Source organism: Eleutherodactylus coqui, chromosome 13 (genome assembly GCF_035609145.1).
Source record: "Eleutherodactylus coqui strain aEleCoq1 chromosome 13, aEleCoq1.hap1, whole genome shotgun sequence".
Classification (NCBI taxonomy): Eukaryota; Metazoa; Chordata; class Amphibia; order Anura; family Eleutherodactylidae; genus Eleutherodactylus; species Eleutherodactylus coqui.
In genome coordinates, this window is record NC_089849.1 from 62,984,380 (window position 1) to 63,006,597 (window position 22,218).

Here is a 22,218-nt window from a genome sequence, read left to right on the forward strand (position 1 = left end):
GTGGTGTCTGGTTGGGCGCTCCGGCCTCTTCTCAGGCCTGTGGTGTCACGTTCATCGTTCACCTGGCTTGAGAGCAGCACAGTCCTATTCAAGTGAATGGAATTACGCTGAAATACCAGGCACAGTCACTATAAAATATATGGAGCTGTGCTGTGGTAGAGACGAAAGAGACAGCAGTGCTAACCCGAATGCTATCACTTCAAGCAGCTGAATGATGGGGACTCAAGTAGTAGACTCCCGCCGATCAACTACTGATGACGGTCATCGATAGTTTAGTCCTGGAAAACCCATTTAACATTCAGGACTTTCATGCTGGAGGGCTCATGCTCTGTCGGCCGTTTTCGGCCGCTCCAGGCAGTTAAAGATGGTCTCATATAGTGCTATATTCGGCTGCTGGAAGGAGCAGAAAACGTCCGATGGAGCATGAGCGCTCCAGCGTGAGAGTGCAGGTTCTCTTTAAAATAACCATCCGGCCCCGGGAGCCTTTTTTAATGCCTCCCGTCGACAGCCAAAGTGTTAATGACAGAAAGCAGCAGGCAGAGTGTGATATTTTAGAAGTAGCCACCATATCCCCCTTCCCTGTTCATGAGGCCCATTGTGTTCCTCTCTTCTCTCTTACATCTGGTAGAAGTTAAGATTTCATTCTAAATAAAATCAGGCTTCCAAGAGACAGAGAGCGCATTGTCAGAGCGAGGAGCGCGGGCCGCATACTAAGCAGGTACTGCATACATAAGCCTCATGTACACACAGCCGGGTGTGATGGACAATCTCCCAATGTCAGATGTTTGGTTTATGCGTCGGCAATTTTACGAAATTTGCATAGAAATGACCCGTATCTTCCCAGCGGCCCCCATAGTAGAGCAGGAACCCACTTTGTATTTTTTTTATATTTGGAACCACTTTAGTAAGTGTACATGAAGATACTGAAGGCAAAGCTGAGTGTTAGCATAGTAGTGGGAGTAATACAGGAGCTCAGGACCTGCGTGGCAGCAGACTTTGCATCGCCCTAATCTAGGTGCTTTAAGTATAGCGAGCAAATGTTTGTTCATGAAAGGTTCACATTCTGCCAGTCTTAGAATACCGGGCGAGAAATAAGTCATTAGCAGAGAATCTCAAATGCATAGATTTGAAGTGGACGTAACGGACATTAGCGACAAACAGTGGACCTTGGAGCCGTCTAAGGCTGGTTTCACATCTGCGTTGGAACTTCCGGCTGCATGTAGCGCTTTCTGTTCCCTCCAAGATCCAAGCCAGCTAGGTGGAAAGCAGGCAGATCCCATTATACCGTAGGCAAAGGGATCCGGTCGGTTCTGTCCAGAGATGGAGCAATTTGGCCAGGGGGATTCCCCATTCCTCCTCCCCGAATGGAACAGGAAATTAGAACCCTGAGCGCAAATGTGAGACCTCCTCAAGGCGGTCTCCGCTAACCATGGAGAATGCGGCAGCTCCGCTACATACTGAATGTTACATCGGACCTATCAGATGGCATAAACTACAAACACTGCAGACCTTTGCCGTAAAGGGCCTTTTATACAGCATATATGATTAAGTATGTACATATATCAATTGGACAGCGCCTTAATAAAGATAGAGCAGATACAAAGACACATAAAGGGGCCAATGAAGGCAAAGGACTTACCTGGCGCAAGCGGGAAGGCTTCAAGTTGGAGACCAGCCCGCTCGCACCCGAAGTCCTAGTGCCTTCTTCCGTAGCACCCTATTAATACCGTCTGAGCTTCGGGGCCATTAGTTAAGGGTTTCTCCTGGGTTTAACCCTTTCATTTACTTCATTCATAGGATCCCTTTAGAGCACGTTTGCTTTTTTTTCCTCTCTTTTCTCAAACAAGCGCATATATAGGAATGTTCATTCGGATTGTGTGAAGGTGCCACTGCATCAGGCGATCGTATCTTTTATGCGGGATGTCAGCAGCACATCTTCCCATGCAATTGTGGGACATGCTGCCAACAGCGATGAAACTGTACGGGTGATGAATGATCATATATATGTTCCCTGTACATTCTGAATCGGCCTACGTGAAGGATAGGTCAACAATCGCTAGATAAATTTTCTTCTACGTGGCTGACATGAAGCCATGTAAAAGGACCCTTAGTGTTCTAGGTACATTCTACACCTATTTTGGGCTTGCCGAGAACTTAAGAGGCTACTGGATCTTAATGATTAAATAGCTTCACGAGTAGTCAGTTACGGAAGACCCCAGAAAATGGACTTCTATTCCCATAGCCTGAAAGATATCGTTCTGCATCAGATAGAAACGGTTCATAGCTAGGAAATGTACTGCCAAACTGTGGATGGCACAGCGTGCACCCGCCCCCCGGGACTGGAGAGAAGTGGTTAATGTGTCCTTATCATACAACCACAGCTATTTATGCTAATGGAGAATGCAAGAAAAACCATCTAAGATCTGGAACAAGTGGCTCTACTCTCCACACACTTTTGGGGTATACCCTTGCCCATCGCAATTCAATGGCTGATAAGTATTCCATTGCTCTTCACCCTGGTACACAGACATAAACCAAAAATATGCAGCGCTTCTAATGGGAGACTGCGATAAAATGTATTTTATGGCATTGCTTGTACACTTACTTCACCGAGGAGGAAGAGATAGCAATCTCAGTTCCCCCCTATTTCAAGGTTGAATAAAATGGGACATTGTAGCTGCAGCAATAGTCCAGACGGTTTATTCCATAAGCGGCAGGTACAGCAGCAATATACTAACGTCTCATCACAGATACAGAAATGGCATGGCAACGCGTTTCGATGTAAAACTTGCACCTTCTTCAGGCCTTAGTATTTCTAAGACACTTTGCTTATTATTCTGCACCAAGCTATGGAATGCATGAGTCTTAGGCTGGCGGTACACATTAGACAGATATTGGCCTACCATCTAACATGTATGGGGGGGGGGACCTCCTGATTCTCCTTTTACACCAGATGTAAGAGAGGAGGGTCAACAAGTGGATTTAAACTTTTTGGTTCTCAGTGGAGATAAGCCACTGCAAGGAGTGTCTGGCAGCAGCGTATTCCAGTATCCCCATTCAGGACACATATACCCTCAGCCGAGAAGGGGGTTGGAAAGAGTAGCAATCAGCTGAACAAGTACTCAGCCGACAGATACAGAGTATGTATGGAGACCGTAGGTTACATTTACCCAAGTGATCTCAATGTACACAGTGTTACTTTTGGTTCGGCTAGGTCCCACTTTATCTGTTAGGTAATAAGAAGTTAAAACTTTCCAATCCAATTTGTATCCTGGTTTTCCTAGGGGGCTTACTCTTTTTCTGCCGTTATACAATGGCGCAATATGCTGGCTAAAGCCAGTACTGCATGAGGTGACACGTTGGATAGGCTGACAATATACAGTAAGAGAACCCTGACGGGCTTCTTCCAACATCGGAGCTGTACAGCCTTAAATCATAATGTCTTCAGACGTCAGACAGTGGATTGGAAAGGGTTAAAATATGTAAATCATCTCTCTTTTCTTTCTTACTTTGGTTTGGGTTACATAATACTTTACAAATCTGCACTTGTAACAATATCTTGTGACCTTGGATGCTAGAAGCTCAGCAGCGGTCCTCATTGGCTCTCCTTTTCCATATATACACACACGTAATCCTTGCCCGGGCCTCGTTCACACCAGTACATAAAAGACGGCAAAAAAAACCCAAAAAAACACAGGTAACTATACAAAAATAGCGTGAATGGACGTTTTTCCGCGAGCTTGCTTCGCGTAAAATTCATCCATTCACACGAGGGAATTCCTTCTCTCCCGGACAGCTGAACAGCACATTTTAAACGTCTCGCTGTGAACTCCGCGAGGACTAACAGTGCGACATTTAAAATGCGTTTTTGTGTTTAGCGGCGCGACAGCACTCCCTCCCCAATTCATCTCCCATTCCGATTGTTTAGAAGTTTACACTAAACACTTGGAATGTTTACTTAATCGACCCCCCCCTCCCTTGTTATCCCGCTCCCATAGAAGTCTATGGAACTTACGTAGCTGGGAATTTCAGTTGCTGAATATCAATGGCGCATGTTTTACCTTTTTAGGTGCGCTTTTTTACGTGCTTAAAATTCTTTCGTCTGAACGTTCAAATAGGAAACAATTGGTCCTAATAGCCGCGCTTTTTGTGCACGGCTAACATGCGTTGTGCGCTCGTGTGAACGATCTGCTGACGAAAGATCATTTAGTCATTTGTTGGCTGATCGTTGCTCCTGTTAGGGTGTATTCCTACATAGAGCTACCCGTTTGTGGCAGGGACTCTGCTCAGCTGTGGCTGCCAATAGCCACATGATCTTGCCGACATAAACAGCAAGATCGTGCTTTCAGTGACAGCTGTGGCTGGGCAGGTACCTGTATGTGGGAACACACCTTAACATGGCCTTATTGTTGGACAAACCAGGTTCGGGTCCATAATCAACCTGTGTAAAAGGACTTTCAGTATTTCTGAACTTCTCTATGTTTTACTATTGTTGAATATTGCAAAGTCATCCCAATCCTAAATAAATAAACTGCATTTGAGTTATTTAAAAAAAGACAAAACAACAAAACTCAAATATGGCAGAACGATTTGACTAATAGTTAATGATATAGTGAATTGGTAAAATGGAAAGGTTTCTCACCTCTACTTCAAATCATCCTAAATACAGTCACTTCTAGTTTATGATTTTCTATCACGCAATATTATTGAAAGTTCATTGCAATCCTGTATAAAGTACACACTGCCCTCTAGTGGTCAGATTGGATAGTAACTACTGATAAATGTGATTGTATTCAGTAAGGGCTCATTTACATGGGGCGTATGGATAAAACGCTGCCGGTAGAACCATTTTACACATTAGCAGCCGTATGCTCTGCCCGTAGGAGCCAGCAGAGCCCATATAGGGGTGCGAGTGCACTGAGAATGGCTGCGTAACTCTTGACAAAAGTATTGGGACTCCCACCAATCCTGTGCCGTCAGGCAAAAGGGATATGCAAATTGGACATGTGAGCATTAGTATAAAGGAGAGTACCATAGAAACCAGCAGAATGCCATGAAGTGTAGAGTTGACAGACTTCCAACAGGATATGATGGTGGGATGTCACCCGAGCCACCAATCAGTAGAGGACATCACAGCGCTTTTTGAGCTTCCAAAGTCCAACGTTGGCAAGATTATTCAGACATGGAAACCATCTGCTGTGTGCCACGTCCGGGGAGACCGCGGAAACTGTCAGAACGTGGACAATAAAGCCTTGTATGCACTGTGAAGGCATCACACACACCGTCTGCTGAAACACTCGCTCAGGAGGTCTCACAGGTCATTGGAACATCTGATGAACCACAGTACACCATCTTCCGATCGGATGGCCGCACTACGTTATAGTCATTGCCTAGAGAGCGGTTTCTACGCGACTGCATCATCCCAACAGAAAGTGGGGACAAGCTTCTGTAATGGTGTGGGGGTGTTTCTGCTGGAAGGACTAGGGCCATTGGTTATAGTGAAGTGCACCCTCAAAGCCAATAGGTACAGAGACATTCTGGATAATGTGGCATTACCTACCATATGGCAATACTTTGGTACAGCTCCATGCCTCTACCAACATGACCGAGCACCATGTCATACAGCATGCAGTGTTGAGGCTTGGTTAGAAGAGCAGAACGTCTGCCAGCCCAAGTCCAGATCTTAATTCCATCAAGCAGGACATTGTAACATTGCTATCATCCCCTGTATCACCATATGAAGCACCATATGAGGAACAGAAGCAAATCCCTCCATATATCCATAGGAATTTGGTGGAAAGCACCCCTAGTATGGTTACTGCAGTCATTGTGGCCAAAGGTAGGCCAACACTGCATTGAAAAATGTGAATAAAATTTAATTTGATCACCTTTTACATGTGCTGCAGTACTTTTGTCAACATAGTGCATTTTATTTCTCTTTCTGAGAAACTTTTTTCTTAATTTCTGATTTTAAGAAATCCCAGACACATTGCAGATATTAAGGTGTTACTACACAAGTGTTAACGCTCACAATTTACGGCCATACTGGAGGAATTTCACTCACCTCTGTACCAATCTCATTGGCAATTATATTCATGAACTCGTTATCTCCCTCTTTTCTGTTCGAGAAAAGTAATAATAATTATCAGGCGGGTGTTACAATATACAAGACAAACAGAGAAGTATGGAGTCAGCTGAAAGCACAGAGTGAAGTACTATACAACTCTTAAGTACGTGACTTGCTCAGAGTCAGATGCTTTCCAAACAGCTACAATTGTGCAATAGTTAAAGGAACAACAAACATAGAAAATGCACAGAAAAAGATAAAAATCTCTGCACTTACTTCCTGATTTCCTCATTTCTACCCCCCACTGCTGTCACAGCGCCACCATAGGAAGACCTCCTCCCCTCACTTACTGCCTCCTTCGCCCTCCCTTCTGCATGGTCAGGGTCTTCTCTCCCTTTCTCCCCGTCCGTCAGTCCTTTAGTTCAGGGGTCCCCAACTCCAGTCCTCAGGGACCACCAACAGGTCATGTTTTCAGGATATCCTATAGTAAGACCCCCTGTGGCAATGTGTGAGGCACTGACGATAATTACATCACCTGTGCAATACTGAGGAAATCCTGAAAACTGGACCTGTTGGCGGTCCCTGAGGACTGGAGTTGGGGAACACTGCTTTAGTTCATGTTTATTGTACTTGTTTTTATCTTATATCTAATCCTATACCTTATACCTAATCCTATACCTTATCTAATCCTGAATACCAAAAACCCTTTTTATACGTACAGCGCCCTGGAGACAATGGCACTATTAACCCTTTCCAATCCACTGTCTGATATCCAAAGACATTCTGATTGAAGGCTGTACAGCTACGATGTCGGAAGACGTCCGGCAGGGTATTCTTACTGTAGATTACTGGCCGCTCTGTTGTCAGGGGTCCTCTCCAGCATGTTACATACCGCAGTACTGGCTCTAGCCAGCAGATGGTGCCATTGTATAATGGCAGAAAGAGAAAGCCCCCTAGGAAATCCTGAATCCAAAATTGGATTGCAAAGGGTTAAATAATTCCCTTTGCTCCCTTATGGCCTTGTATGGGGTTATTCCTCAACAACTTTAACTTTTGTTCAGTTCTCTACACGATGAAGATTATGTCTTTTGCACCTCTCAACTAAGTGGACCACTGTCGAGACACAACTGCTAAACAGGCATTTGTCTCAGTATGCCAGAAATATATACTTCAGTGAACCGCGTATGTTTATTGATTATGACTACTACCAAACAGATATATTTAACCCCTTGCCATCCCAGGGTATAAATCTACGCCTTGGCTGGGACGCAATTTCCTCCCTACAGAATACACTTACATCCTATAGATGGTGTAGGTTCAGAAGCTGAGCCCACGCCATCCACAGCGGGGACTGGTGAGAAAACTGATCCCTGCTGTTAACCCCATACATCCCACGATCAGTCTTGGAGGGCCGATGATGTCACAGAGTGAGCTCTGTGAACCCTTTATATGCTGCAATGTACATTGTTCGCGATATGTATAGAGTTAACAGTGGTGGTCGCTGTTCTTGCGGATCCCCACTGTTGCACCAGAAGTCCAGCTATGAGTCACAGCCAGCTCCTGCTGCGGGATGGCGCATGCTCACTTCTAAACCCGCACCATCCATAGGATGTAAATTTTATTCACTGTCTGGACTACAATTAAAATATAACTTTTAATAATATTATTTAAAATCATGTGCTGAACAAACAATCATCAAGAAAAGTCGATTCGAAATATAGAATACAAAGTAGAAACGAGGTGAGAGGCACAGGAAATTGCTATAAACTTCTCACTACCTGAATGAGGTGAGGAATTATTACAATTGTGTCTCACAATCCAATAATATGCGATCCAAATCAACGTGTACCCAAGGAGAATTCCAAGGGAACGTTGATTGGTTCAAACTGTAGTTCACACCCACTCAGGTATTGGGGAGGTGAGCAACAGTTACTGTGTTTAGCCCTTCTACATGGAGCACATGCCCACTGGATGATTCGAGAGGCGAGAAATAGTTGCTATTATTTAGCCCTTCTAAATCTTATCCAACGCGGTTCGCTCAGGGTGAGCTCTTTAGGGGCTACAATATCCTCTAGTAATTTTATGCACAAAAGTGCAAGAAGGGATGTGTTTCTAGACACATATAGGAAGTAATTGTACTCCTACTTTCTAAACTATTAATTAAACAGAGTAGAAGGAGAGTAGGAGAAAACCAATCTAGTGCTGCAATTGTTAAAGCACAGATCTATTCTTCTAAGTACAATATTGGATCCTCATATTTCATGAAGTGATTTCAATCTTCCCCATGCATATAGAAGAAGTGGTTCTGTTATGCCCCCTGCACACGGGCGGAAATTCTGCGACGGATTTCCCACAGAATTTCCGCCTGTGGAAGCTGCCATAGGATCACATTAAAAACGCAATCTTAGGCAGACAGCCGCGATTTGTCCGCGTGGAATCACACGCGGAAAACAAATCGCGGCATGCTCTATTTCTGTGCGGGTCTCGCAGAGGCTCGCACAGAAAAGTCACTTCGGGGCCGCCGGCTCCACTCGGCACATCAGAAAGCCGAAGCCGCGGGAGAAGGTGAGTCCTGCACTGGTCACTGCAGCAGCGCGGGTCGGGTCCCACTGCGAAAATTCTTGCAGGGGATCCGACCCGGCCGTGTGCAGGCGGCCTTAGTCTTACAAAAAGTCATTTCAATGCATCAGTATGCTAATTCTGCAGTATCTGCATATTCTCCTTATCTTCCTATAGAGCCTTAAAGGGGTTGTCCCGCGAAACAAAGTTGGGGTATACACTTCTGTATGGCCATATTAATGCACTTTGTAATGTACATTGTGCATTAATTATGAGCCATACAGAAGTTATTCACTTACCTGTTCCGTTGCTGGCGTCCCCGTCTCCATGGTGCCGTCTAATTTTCAGCGTCTAATCGCCCGAGTAGACGTGCTTGCGCAGTCCGGTCTTCTCTGTGTTGAATGGGGCTGCTCGTGCTGGAGAGCTGCTCCTTGTAGCTCCGCCCCGTCACGTGTGCCGATTCCAGCCAATCAGGAGGCTGGAATCGGCAATGGACTGCACAGAAGACCTGCGGTCCACCGAGGGTGAAGATCCCGGCGGCCATCTTCGCAAGGTAGGTAAGAAGTCACCGGAGCGCGGGGATTCGGGTAAGTACTATCCGGTTTTTTTTTTCAACACATGCATCGGGTTTGTCTCGCGCCGAATGGGGGGGGCTATTGAAAAAAAAAAAAAAACCCGTTTCGGCGCGGGACAACCCCTTTAAGGTGATCGCTACTTGGCGATCGTTTTAGCAATAATCGGTGCGTGTAAATGTGCACCCATCGTGCGCTTTTCGAGCACTGTTAGCTGATCGATAAAATTCAAGCTAACCTAAAAATCGTTGTTCACTTTTATCAGTCGTTCTCCATGGGGGAGTGTTGATAGCATTGTTTCCCCCTAGAGAACAAAGGATCTGAGCGCAGATAATAGCCTCTCCTAATAGAGCATCAGATAGGAATGGTGCAGAAACGCAAAAAAGACAATAAAATAAAATAATAAATGGATAAACTGACTGCCCAGAGGGTAGGCTGCCAGCGCCACGTAAGTTTGCATCCTATTGCGTTAACTACCAACCTGTCAGTTTGTAAACTTACATCCGGTGACATTAAGGGGCTAAAAGGGTGAAAGAGAGCAACACAGATTGGTTACTGACTGCAATGTGAGAAGTCACTCACCTGTGCAAGGAGAATACTTTGCTTCTGTCTGAGCTGTTTTTAAAGCTCTGGGCTGTGAGGACGGCGAGATCTCTCAATAACGTCAGATTATTCTGAAAGACAGCACAAACTTCGTTTGATCATCAAATGTCCATGCAGCCATTTCCTGTAACCAATGTAATGGTGAAAGAGGACCCGTTGACATTCTGTCGTGCCGTTCCTCCGTTATTCCTTATGGAAACCCATGAATAAACCCAACTGCACCATTCCCCTTGTTAATGGGGTTGGGTTCCTGCCAGCACTGACCAAGGCAGTAGGAGGAGGAGAATGTGAACGCAGCCTTAAGGGTTTTTCCAAGATCTAGCTGAGCATGAATGTAATGAAACACTATATCACTATAAAGTATCCAGGTCACACGATGTCAATACCTTCTGAAGCGTTTTCACAGATTTTTGCAGTTTCTCCACAGCATCAATATGCTCCTCAGGCCCATTCCTGCGTACAGTAATACGGAAAGAACTTTAGGATGCTAAAAAGGGTAAGCCGCCCCGTCAATAATAAATACCAGGTTGTTACAAATTATCTTCCCGATGTGAACCCTCATCACTCACGTTTAATGACCCTCAGATACAGGAATTTGTTATCAATGGTAACAGAAATTCAAAAAGTTTCGTTTAGCAAAACTGTCTAACAGTAAAACGGTCCTTGTTGCAGCAGCAGCCAATCACAGCGCAGCTTTCATTTCTCAAGTTGTCAGTAGTCCACCCTAGAGCTAGCAGAGAATTGGACGTCCCGCTGCTGACTGTGTGGAAGATGCTGCGCAAATGTTTTAGAAGTTATCCCAACCGACTGCAATTGATACCAGTCCTGAAACCGGACGACAAAAGCGAGGCAACATTCTATGAGAGTATGAAAACTGTAATTGAAATTGTAATTTCGTGTTTAGTGATGAAGCCGCCTTACACCTTTCATACGGAATGTCCGTAATCTAGGAAGGGAAATCTCTCATGTCTATGTGGACCATATGAATGACTCCGCCAAGGTGAATGTGCGCTACAGCCTGTAGGAAGGTGTGCGGCCCCTTCTTTACCATGAGGAAAAAATCCCGGGGATTTTGTACCTGGACGCTACATATCCGGCTTCTGCCGCAGCAGGAACAGGAAATCCCAGGTTTCATCTTCCAACAGGATAAAACCACCCCCATAGGACCCCCCCTCCCCCCCCCCCCCATTTTCACAATGAAGTCAGAAGTGATCGGCGACTACCAAATAGATGGATTGGATTGGCCGCCACATTCCCTGGACCTTACACTTTGTGATTTTTTTTCTCTGGGGGAGTGTTAAAGATAACGTTTACATGCCCCTTACCCCCACCACGATCTGCCCATTACCCCCATCCCAGAAGCCATTGCATCACTCAGTCGTGATACCCTACAACATGTATGGCAGGGACTTGACTACAGGCTCCATGTGTGTTGAGTGACAAAGGGGGCCACACTGATCACCCCCGATGTGGAAAACATGTTAGATGTTGTTATAAAGAACTTTTGAATTTCTGTTTCCATTGATATCAAATTTCTGTATCCGAGTGTCATCAAATGTGAGTTATGAAGGTTCCAAATTGGGAAGGTCATTTGTAACAACCACCATATAAGTGCGTGTTCAGATGGTGGCATTCACCGCAGAAACGGTTAAAATGCTAAGCACAGAGCGGCAATGCAGACTGGAGAAGAGTCCCTGAGCATAGCATTTAGACCCCTCTAATCATGGTTCGAGGGGTTGTAGAGTGAATGGTCTGCGCATTGGCTGCTTTAACCCTTTATGGACCTTAAAATAACAAGGTCGGGCAAGAAAATGGTGCCAACTAGAGAACCAGCATTGTGCCCAATAATCTACAGCGGTCTGTGTATACTACATATTCCATGGTATCACTGTAGTGAATTGGGATGTTGTATGAACATCTGAGTGTATGACATTGACAATTGTACAGTATTAGGCTGGGTTCACACGGGGCGGATTTGCAGTGGAAATTCTGTGTAGAATTTTGTTGCGGAAAATCCACCTGCGTCCGCTAATGCTAGGATTAGCCAGCCATGTTGACAAAAGTTGTCCAAAATCTCATCCACACCGGACAGCCAATCCATGGCGGAAAAGCCAACAGATTCCTTGGCCGCAGCATGTCTAATTTTTTTTTCCCCCGTTGCGGCTGTGCTGCTCTCTATGGGAGCACCGGCCGCAATGGAAGAGCATGCAGCAAAGCCGCTCCAAAACCTGCGGCTAAGTGCCGTGAGTGTTGGAGCTGAGCTTTCCTGGCGCAAATCTTGTGGTTTTGCCACAGCGACAAAATCGCGAGATTTCCACCAGGAAAGTGCAGCTCCAAAACCTTGCGGTTTTTCGCTGCAGCAAAACCACAAGATTTCCTGTGGGATTCCGCCCTGTGAGAACCCAGTCTTATACTAGTGTGCATGTAATCTTACTTCAGAAGGGCAGTCAGAGACTTCTCCGTGCTGTAGCTCCGGGCGGTGTATTTCAGTACTCGCTCTCCTGCAATGAATATTAAATTAGTCTTGTTCTTCTTTCCTTTCTCTGTTCCTAAAAGCTTAATGACCTGTAAGAGTTACAGAGGACATATTAACACATGGATGTATGACCATTCGGTCACATACCGCTAGGTTATGGTTCTACAACAATTTACCATAAAAGGCTTTCATTCTCAATCACTAATGTATTAATAATAATTAGGGTTGGAGTCCCATGCTTTTGTAGATATGACAGGTGATATTTAGGTCAAGAACGGTATTGTTTCTCCTTGAGAAGAGTACCTAGAAGGTGAGGGAGGAGACTTATAAGGCAATGCATGCTCCTCTGGGAAATATGCAAAAAAGGAAGATTGAACAATGCCTCTTCAGCACCACCTACTGGAAGGCATCATTCCTGCAAGTCCATGTTGGACTTTTTAAACAAGCATTCTAACAATGACTATTTACATATTTCCCAGAGGAGCATGCATGGCCTTATAAAAGTTTCCTCACTCACCTTCTAGGTGCTCTCCTTAAGGAGAAACGATAACCTTCCTGACCTACAGTTATAGGCCTCTCACTTACCTGTAGGTCACTGAGATTAGCAACGTGGGTCCCGCAGCACATATTTGCATCAACTCCTTCTATGTCAACTATTCTCACTGGACCAGCATGGTCATCAGGTAGACCTCGACTTCTGACCTATGGGAAGGAGCATTGAGCAAGCTATAAACAACTACAGATACACATATCTCCATAACCTATAAATCCTAAAGCTGCGGTGTTAGCAAATAATGCTAGAGAAACAGAACAATGTTTCATCATCATGATAACTCTCCATCAGTCGCCTCCATTGCAGATCTCATAGTTTTTGATGCATGCAATGCTATTTTTCAGATTAAAAAAAAAAAAAAACGAACACCAATGCGGAAGCCAACAGATCCCATTACAAGTCAATGGGTTCTATCAGTTGCCTCCGGTGTCCATCGTACAACGGATCCAGCACTGTGTGATGGTTTCGGTTTATGACACAGATGTGCACAGAGCCCAATACTGACTAATATCAGAAAACTGCATGACAGATGAATGCGAACTACAAGGGAATTGACAACAGGGCGACACCATTAGCTTTTGTCAGATGAGCAATTAGCATGAATTTGCTAATATTATTTGCAAAGGAACGCTGGAGCCCTCAGTAATGCAGGTATCAGTATGGTTAATCACATGACCAGAATGCTCAAGTATGATTATTTATTAGAAGGATGTTAAAATATAGATAAACGTTTAAAAAACTGACGTGTCAGTGTCATGTCAGAAGTTTTGATCGCAGGAGGTCCGGGTGCTGAGACCCTACCAATCGCTACAACGATTGGCAGAAGCGCTCATATTTGCACTGTGCCCATTTGGCTGTGTATGGACTCCGCAGACTATCTATGGTGCCCATACATCACTCCTAAGCAGAGACAGAAACAGCTACACGGGCACAATGCTTCTGCTCATTCATTTTAGAGATTAGTGGGGGGGTCTCAGCACCCAGACCCCCACTACACGTTATTGATAAAGTCCCCACAAACGTTTACGTATCATATAACAAGACCTGCACATCCAGTAGGTCACCAGATCACTTACTTGGTTAAATTCAGGATCATCGGTAGTAATCACCCTTACAATGACGGGCACACGCTGGCGGATCTTCTCGTTTACCAGCTGTTCTACAGTTTCTACCTGTTCGTTTGTCATCATCGGCGTGTCAAGTTCTATAAAACTGCGCTGTCGGCCCAGCTCCCTGTAAGTTAAAAGAGTGTTAGTTGTCTTTCAGGATAAATAGTGTCCATATGTTTTGCTAGCTGGGATAAGTAACATGCCCCTGGCTACGTTTTACCAACTTAATTTTTCGTTAATGCCTAATCTTAATTATAACCCTTTAATGCCAAAGGGCGTAACTTTACGTCCTGGTTGTGGGGTATTTAACATAACAGGACGTACACTTTTAGTCCTGTGGGTAGCACGGACTCAGAAGTAGAGCCTGCGCCATCCCGCAGCGGGAGCCGGCTGTGTCTAGTGGTAGGACGCCCGCTGCGACAGCAGAGATTGATAAGAACAGCTAACCCCGCTATCAACTCCCTACATGACACGATGTTGATCTATGTAGATCTCGGCATGTAAAAGGCCATGGCAACTGAACACCAAATTCTGGTGTCACGGCTTGCTATAACCTATGCTATTGTAAGCAATAAGGCATTGCAGTATAGAAGAACTGTAATGCATTACCATAGGGATCACAGTTGTTATGGCTCTTGTTCCCTACAGGGACATAAAAAAAAGTAAAGGTAGTATGAGCTTAGAAAAAGAGATTCTGCTACTTTCCTTGATAGGAAGGTATCTCCTAGTGCCTCTCCTGTTCACAGGTTGGGTCTGGTATAGCAGTTCAGCTACAATCAATTAACTTAGCTGCAACCAAATTAAACCCATGCACAAAAAGGTGATGTTCGGGGGGTGCATTATTTTTTTCTAATCCCACACAACCCCTTTAAATAAAGTCAATTATTATCGCTGCAGATCCACCTGAACCACTGAGCATGGAGCTACACTGTGCTCCAGCTACTCGATGTGGGTGGTGATGTTTATGGGTACTTTTCAGTGGGCCGATAGTCACCAAAGACTTGCTTCGCCTCCATTCAGTGAGCGATTATCGCTCCTGGGTGAATGCAAAGGTAAAGGTACCCTAACGGAGGACAATATATGCCACAGGGAGCCTGGCCATTGATGATGATTGGCCAAGACCAGTGGAATAGGCAACAATGTCCACCACTGGGAGTAGTACATAGCCCTCCAAACTGCGGACAAAATTAGCAGTACCTGACCAATGCTGCATTGATGTGAAATATGTAATCTAAATGTAGAAAACCCAAGAAGTGAAAACGGCATCTAAGAGCTCCCATTAGAAACTCTGGGCTTTTTAATTCAGAGCTCTCAGTAGCAGCGGCAGGTTGGGGAGGAAGAGGAGTTAAAGACATCAAAGACCTGATGATAAAAAAAAATAAACTAATCCCCTTAGAAACCTGGGTCTTAACTTCTTAAACTTTCTCCAAAATAAAAAATATGCTGAAAGCCAGTGCCCACTAACGCTGTCATTACCAATGTGTCTCCATAACTTTCTACTCAAACCCCGCCTCTCCAAATGAGAATGCACTTTTTCTACAAAATTTTAATAGGAAAAAGAGAACAGGAGGAGAAACACTTTAAAAAAGTTCACCTACTGAACTGCGAAAGAGACTTCAGGCCCGTTTATAGGCAAAGATAATCTTTCAAACAACTGAAAGATTTTGCGATTTGCATAAAGTGTTAATGGCCATTAACACTTTATCATCTGCATTTACAAGTACAAGGGCCTCCAGGAGCTGTTTGCAACGCCCAGCTGTGCGCACAGCTTCACTGTTCTGCTCATGGATCCCAGCAGATAACAATGTTATCTGCCGACTCCCGTGGAAATAGCAGCCTGTGGTCTACTGAAAGGTAAAAGGGTTTGCTTTATCTCTTAGTAGATAAACAATGGATTTTAAGTTCACCTTAAAATCATCGTTCAAATGAAAAGTGCACGATGCCCACGTTTACATGAACGATTACTGCTCATTTTCGGTCGTTTGAATGAATGTTGAGTTAATTGTTACGTGTAAATGGGCCTTTAGGCAGAACGTTCTCTCCCGAACAATGGTTGAATGCCTTCATCTGGGCCCATAAAAGCTCTAAGAGTGCCAGTTTATTAGAGTCCTACTACAAGGCTGTAAAACGTTGGTACTTCCTCAGTAGTAATTTGGTCTCCACCAGAATAAACCCAGAAGTATCCCCACTATGCTGGAGAAATAGTGGAGGGTTGGGCTCCCTACTTCATATTTGGTGGGAGTGCCCCAATGTCCGCTCAGTATGAAGTTTAACCTTCTCTCCAATATAACAGGGTCACGCCTGATACCCTCACTTCAACTAGCTCTACTGCTCTTGGGAATGAATGAAGTCTCAGCAGACTTTACAAAAACCCACTTCCCACATCTTCCTATCGGTCAAGTTGTCTCTAACCAGAAGTTGGAGATCGCAAGCAGTACCCAGGATTAATACAATCATAGTTACTAGGAAAAATTATTTGCAATCAAGAACGATAGGTGGAGTGCATTCAAAAAGTTTTGGAACCCTTGGCTAATTTACACGAAGAATGAGAGCCGCCTGTAGAGGCTAGGAGCTAAGAGAGGTTTAATAGTTATTAACGAACAAACCTTTAGCAGATCTTTAGCAAAACCACAGGATCATACTGAACAAACATTATGTAGCGACCCTGTTCCATCCCTTCTTCCCTCACTCCCTGCCTGGTGCCCCCCCCCCCCCCCCCCACTACCACCATCCTCCCCTCCCATAACTTCCCATCCCTATGACCGCCCCCCCCCCCTTCCCGTTTCATACACCTCTGTCAAAGTGTAACGAGCGTTAATATTTCAAAATGTTGAGAAGTAGAAGATTTTATGTGCACGAGTTCCAGCTAAAGCATCGCGACTGAGCTTATTACTATGTGCAATTCTTGTATGTCTGTGACATGTACCATGAGCCTCGAATAAAAGTGTATTGAAACACAAAACAAACCAGCATCTGAGAGGTCTAACCTACCAGGAGGTGGTCTTGAATCCATACAAAGAGTCCGCAATGGCTGTGATGAGGTGCTGGCCTGGAGGAAACAGACGTTACAATGTAACATAATACCATGTAGAAGGATAAGACAAGACATAGGGCATCCAGTGTTAACTGGGGCAATAGAGGCTTCTCATACATACATATGCTGCCCAATCAGAACAGAAGCCTTAGTGCACACCTGAGTGTTGCTGCATGTGGTCGAAACGACGGTTCCAGTCTATCTTCACTAGTACTTCTGAACCCGGATCCAAGGGAGACAAGGCAAAATGTACAGCCTCTGGACCTTGCCGGGTGACACGATGCACTGGAACATCACCGATGAATCCTCGGTCATCAGGCTGGTAGAGAAGATGAGGAATATGTATTATTTAATCATACATATCTACCTATACCCACAACACAGGTTGTCCAAGGTTAGAAAAATGTGGCTGCTCTCTTCCAAAAACAATGACACAGCTATACACAGGTTGTGTCTGGTATTGCAGCTTAGCCCCATTCATTAAATAGAGCCAAGCTGCAATACCAGACACAACCCATGACCGAGACAAGGGTCAGCAAGCATTATGCATGGGTACAAATAATTAGTATAGCACTGCGCATAACACTTGCTAAGTGTCAAATGGTTGCCTTGGAAATGGCATCTCTCCATGCACAATGTTAAATTGGGCAGCAGAGTATGCCCACACAACCCCTTTAACACCTTCTAGGACATGGGCATCAAACTCATTTTCAGTCTTATGGGGGCCTTCAAAGGTCTGACTGTAATTGTAAGACAGTATAGTAATAGTGAACCCCTTAGTTGCCACAGTAGTAATAATGATCACAGTAGTAATTGGGTCCCCATAGTGGCCCCAGCAGTGATAGTAACCCTGTAGTGGCCACAGTAGTAATATTGACCCCAGTCATAATAGTGGCCCCAGTAATAACAATGACCCCCATAGTGGACCCAGTAGTGATAGTGACCCCCATAGTGGCCCCAGTGGTAACAGTGACCACCATAGTGACCCCAGTAATAATAGTGACCCCGGTAGTAAGTGACCACAGTAATCAGTGTGGCTCCAATAATGAGTGGCCCCCATAATGATCCCAGTAGCAATAGGGTCCCCTATAGTGGCCCCAGTAGTACGTGACCACCATAGTGACCACAGTAATGACAGTGACCCCATAGTGACTCCAGTAATAATAGTGACCCCCAGTAATAAGAGTGACCCCCCCATAGTGGCCTCAGTAATAACAATGACCCCCCCTTAGTGGACCCAGTAGTGATATTTTTTAACAGTAGTACAGCAAAAAAAAAAAAAAAAAAAATTATATATATATATATATATATATATATATATATATATATACACACATATACACACACACACACATTTGGTATGGTAGTAATCGTACTGACCCATAGAATTAAGTTATCAGGTCATTTCTGTGACAATATGTACACTACAGAAACAACACAGCGCCGTACATTTGGTAGCAGCTCAATCTGCTGACAGGGTCCCTTTAAATGATGTTTACCTGCCCACCGCCTTCTGGGAACAGAACGGTGTCCTTCAATATTACATTATATCCCGACAAAGTCTCCTTCTTCCCTCCATTCTCAGTTTTTAATTGAGCAGGACTGCAAGACACGACTTCTGTCACCAACTGACGGGCAAAAGGAAAAGTGTTACAACAATGATCAGCAGATGCCAGACATTGGGGGTACAAGGAGGGCGCCAGGGCAATGGCTTATATCAGATACCATCATCATCATCCTAGAAGTGTAAACCGATACAACTGACTGCAGAAAGCGGGATGCAGAGCCGATGACAACTGTGCAAAAAGTAATTACCGAATATAGTTCTAGATTGCCAGGTGCATGGCAGGCATATGCTACATCATCCCAATAGCAGAGCGAGGACAAGGCCGTCGACTTCCCGAGGACTCGTCTGCAAGACCATCCGCTGTTACGGACACGGATTTCAAAAGAAACCTGCAGTAGAAATCTGCATATTAAAGCGCGGGTTTGCTCTGAAAACTTCAGCTGATCCACAGACAGACGAGCAGCAAATAGAGGGGTGGACAGGCATAAGGGCCATTTACACGTAACCATCGTCACGCAAAATCCGTTCAAATGAACGAAAATACGCGATAATCATTACGTCTAAATGTACATCCATCCTGCACTATTTGCTTACTTATTGTTTGTCGCTCACGGTCAACCAGCTCACTTTTCGCTGCGTCTAAATGCTCCCCACTCCGCACTTTAAATAGAATGCGAAGCGCTGAGCGAGAACTGAGCGATTCTCAGCGATGATCTGCCTGTCTAAATATTCTGCACGAGGACAAGCGCAAATGTGGAAGGGAATGAGCAATAGGGATCCGGAAAGATATAAGGCCAAATTCACACAAGCACAGCGTTTTTGCGTATGCATTCGTGTAATTTTTGAACGTTTTGCGCACACAAGTTGTGCGCAATTGCGTGTGCTAAGACATAGGCGCCAACGCTCCCACTATAATTAGTCTAATGAGTTCAGGATGTGTTCTTTTTGCTGCACAATTACTCAGTGTTTCACGCATCTCCTAGAACATTATGCACGCATTTGCGCATCCCAACTGACGTCTATAACGACTTTTAGGGCGCCCACCCACTGGCGATTTTTTTCCCTGCGAAATTCGCAGCATTTTTTTCTCTGCAGTGGTCTATGGGACTTGTAATGTTAAAATTGCGATCGCGCAAAATCGCAATTTACCGCGAAATCGCGATTTTGCGCGATCGCGATTTTAACATTACAAGTCCCATAGACCACTGCAGAGAAAAAAATGCTGCGAATTTCGCAGGGAAAAAAATCGCCAGTGGGTGGGCGCCCTTAGTGCGCAAGTACGCAAGAAAATGAAGTATGCTGCACTATCCTTGTTTTGCACCACTGAAATGCACAGGAAAAATTGGCACGTGTGAATAAACTCATTGAAATCAATTGGTTCTATGTACTGCATATTGTGCGTGCATAAACATGCGCAAAGATGGTCGTGTAAATCCGGCCTAAGGGTCCTTACTGCACACACAAAGTTTCTGACGGGCATGTAATGCCACGTTCATTTGTCACATGACCTTTCAGAAGCGCAGTCCCATGCAAGTGAATGGGATTGAGCTGGTATGCTGGGCACGGCTGCTACAGAATATATGGCGTTGTGCCTCGTATGTTGTGAAAAGGCTGCAGCCTTCTAAAAGCTTATCAATGGGGGTGCGGGGCAACTAGTCCCGGAATACGCCTTTAACCAAGAGCTGAAACAAACGTGCGTGTTATGCTGCGTCAAACGAGCGAAAGTGAACAATAATCGTTGGGTCTAAACGCAAATCAACGACCGTGCAATGAATGAGAAATTCACTTTTCCTTCGCTTTCATTTTACGTAGGCATTAGAGATGAGCGAGTATACTTGCTAAAGGCAATTGCTCAGGCGAGCATTGCCTTTAGCGAGTACCTGCCCGCTCGAGACCAAAGGTTCGGGTGCCGGCGCGGGGAAGCGGTGAGTAGCGGCAGTCAGCAGGAGGGAGCCGGGGGGAAAGAGGGAGAGAGAGATCTCCCCTCCGTTCCGCCCCGCTCTCCCCCGCAGCTCCCTGCCCGCCGCCGGCACCCGAACCTTTGGTCTCGAGCGGGCAGGTACTCGCTAAAGGCAATGCTCACTTGAGCAATTGCCTTTAGCAAGTATACTCGCTCATCTTTAGTAGGCATAAAAACAATCATTGGCTCGCTCGCTTGTCGCTCAGTTTAAATGGCGCCGGTTCAGTCCCATTATTCACTTCTATAGGGACTGAACGACGAGCCAACGGTGTCTCTGCCTATCTAAACAGGCTGCATGACTGCGAACGAGTTAGCGGTGATGTCGCTCGCTGGTTCAAAATGAGAATGGGCTCATCTAAAAGAAGCATTATTTCAATAAGATTAGTGGCGCCACACACATTAGGCACCTCTTATCTCTAGTAGAAACCATGGGATCACACAGCTTAAATATGGCCTAATTTCACCCACAAGGACCGTTGGGTCATCCTGATAGACAATAGATCAGTGGATCGCATTAGCGCAGAGACTAACAGAGGCCGGTCGCACACGACCGGATTTATATGTGGATTCAGCAATCGGCATCCACGCGGACATACCGCGGCAAAACACAGGCACTGGAAATACACGTAGCTTTGATTTTTCCTTCACACTCGTGGATATGAATTGCATATTCCACAAACGGAAGAAAAATCGCAGCATGCTCTATTTTGCCACAGATCCTCCATTGATGTCAATGGAGGAGTCCGACTCGCAGCTCATACGCAAGTAACATTACATATGGGAGGTACGCAGGGTGCCCGGCGAGGCTCACAGCCGGAGTACAACCTGATCGTGTGAGCCCAGCCAGACATATAGATGACATTAAAAAGAACTGCCCACAGATGCCAGCGGGCATCGCACACTCACCTCAGTGGCATAGCTATCCTTCTGACAAAAGAACGCCATGTTATCTGGACAAGATGGGCGTCGCTGTTATTGTAGCGGGAAGATGTCACGTTCTCTTCATGAGAAGTTGAAGACTCCTGAGAAGGCTGAAGACAGGAGTAAGACAGTAACTTGAAGCAGCTCCAATGACTACAGATGCCAACAGCGGAATACAGACTGCAAATAACAAAAAACACCAGAAAGTATAACGTGCATCAAAATGGCTGACAGGAGCTGTAATAAGGCCATCATGGCAGTCACCCAGCTGTCCTAGAGGTTTGTTTGGAGGTTCAAAAACCACCAGCACTGCAGTGATTGGTTCTCGAGTGCCACGGCTCAGCCAATCACTGTAGCACTTGATGATCCAATCACAGCCATTCAATATGATGGCTGCAATTGGTTCACCGAGCCCTGCAGTGATTGGCTGAGCAGCAGCATTTGAGAACCAATGAGAGCCAGCGCTTCCTGGAGGCAGGGATTTTGAACATCCAAACCAGGAAATGCTGGCTCAAGACTACAGACAAGACTGCCAGAGCTGAAGAGGAGACGCGCGGCGAAGCGGTTTCATCTGTTAGGTGATGGGACTTTCGCGTTTTCATGTGATGCGATGCAACAGAAAGGAAGGCTCCGTAGGGAAACATGGGCTACAAAACCGCAAATCACAGCGAATTTAGCGTGCCGCGATTCATTTTTTTTTGCAATGTACCAGCCTACAAAACATCGCTAATGTGAAGGAACCCATTGAAAAGAATGGGCTTCACATACATGCAACATGTAGTGCTGTCGCATTGCGA

General features: G+C 45.2%; 1 protein-coding gene across 3 annotated transcripts in view; it reads right to left on the reverse strand.

The window, feature by feature from the left end:
- The window catches only part of AARSD1 (alanyl-tRNA synthetase domain containing 1), a 28,399-nt gene that overhangs the window by 4,523 nt on the left and 1,658 nt on the right, over positions 1-22,218 (reverse strand). Inside the window, exons 2-11 of one of the 3 annotated variants that reach the window (XM_066586307.1) lie at positions 21,407-21,531; positions 18,473-18,601; positions 17,133-17,292; positions 16,931-16,988; positions 13,907-14,063; positions 12,863-12,979; positions 12,236-12,366; positions 10,188-10,254; positions 9,781-9,872; positions 6,065-6,119 (exon numbers count right to left, since the gene is read on the reverse strand). In XM_066586307.1, coding sequence (XP_066442404.1) covers positions 6,065-6,119; positions 9,781-9,872; positions 10,188-10,254; positions 12,236-12,366; positions 12,863-12,979; positions 13,907-14,063; positions 16,931-16,988; positions 17,133-17,292; positions 18,473-18,601; positions 21,407-21,445 — 1,005 coding nt within the window. In that variant the 5' untranslated portion in view covers positions 21,446-21,531. Of the gene's footprint in view, positions 1-6,064; positions 6,120-9,780; positions 9,873-10,187; positions 10,255-12,235; positions 12,367-12,862; positions 12,980-13,906; positions 14,064-16,930; positions 16,989-17,132; positions 17,293-18,472; positions 18,602-21,406; positions 21,602-22,218 lie in introns of all 3 variants that reach the window. The other 2 variants (XM_066586308.1, XM_066586306.1) reach the window with 2 other exon arrangements.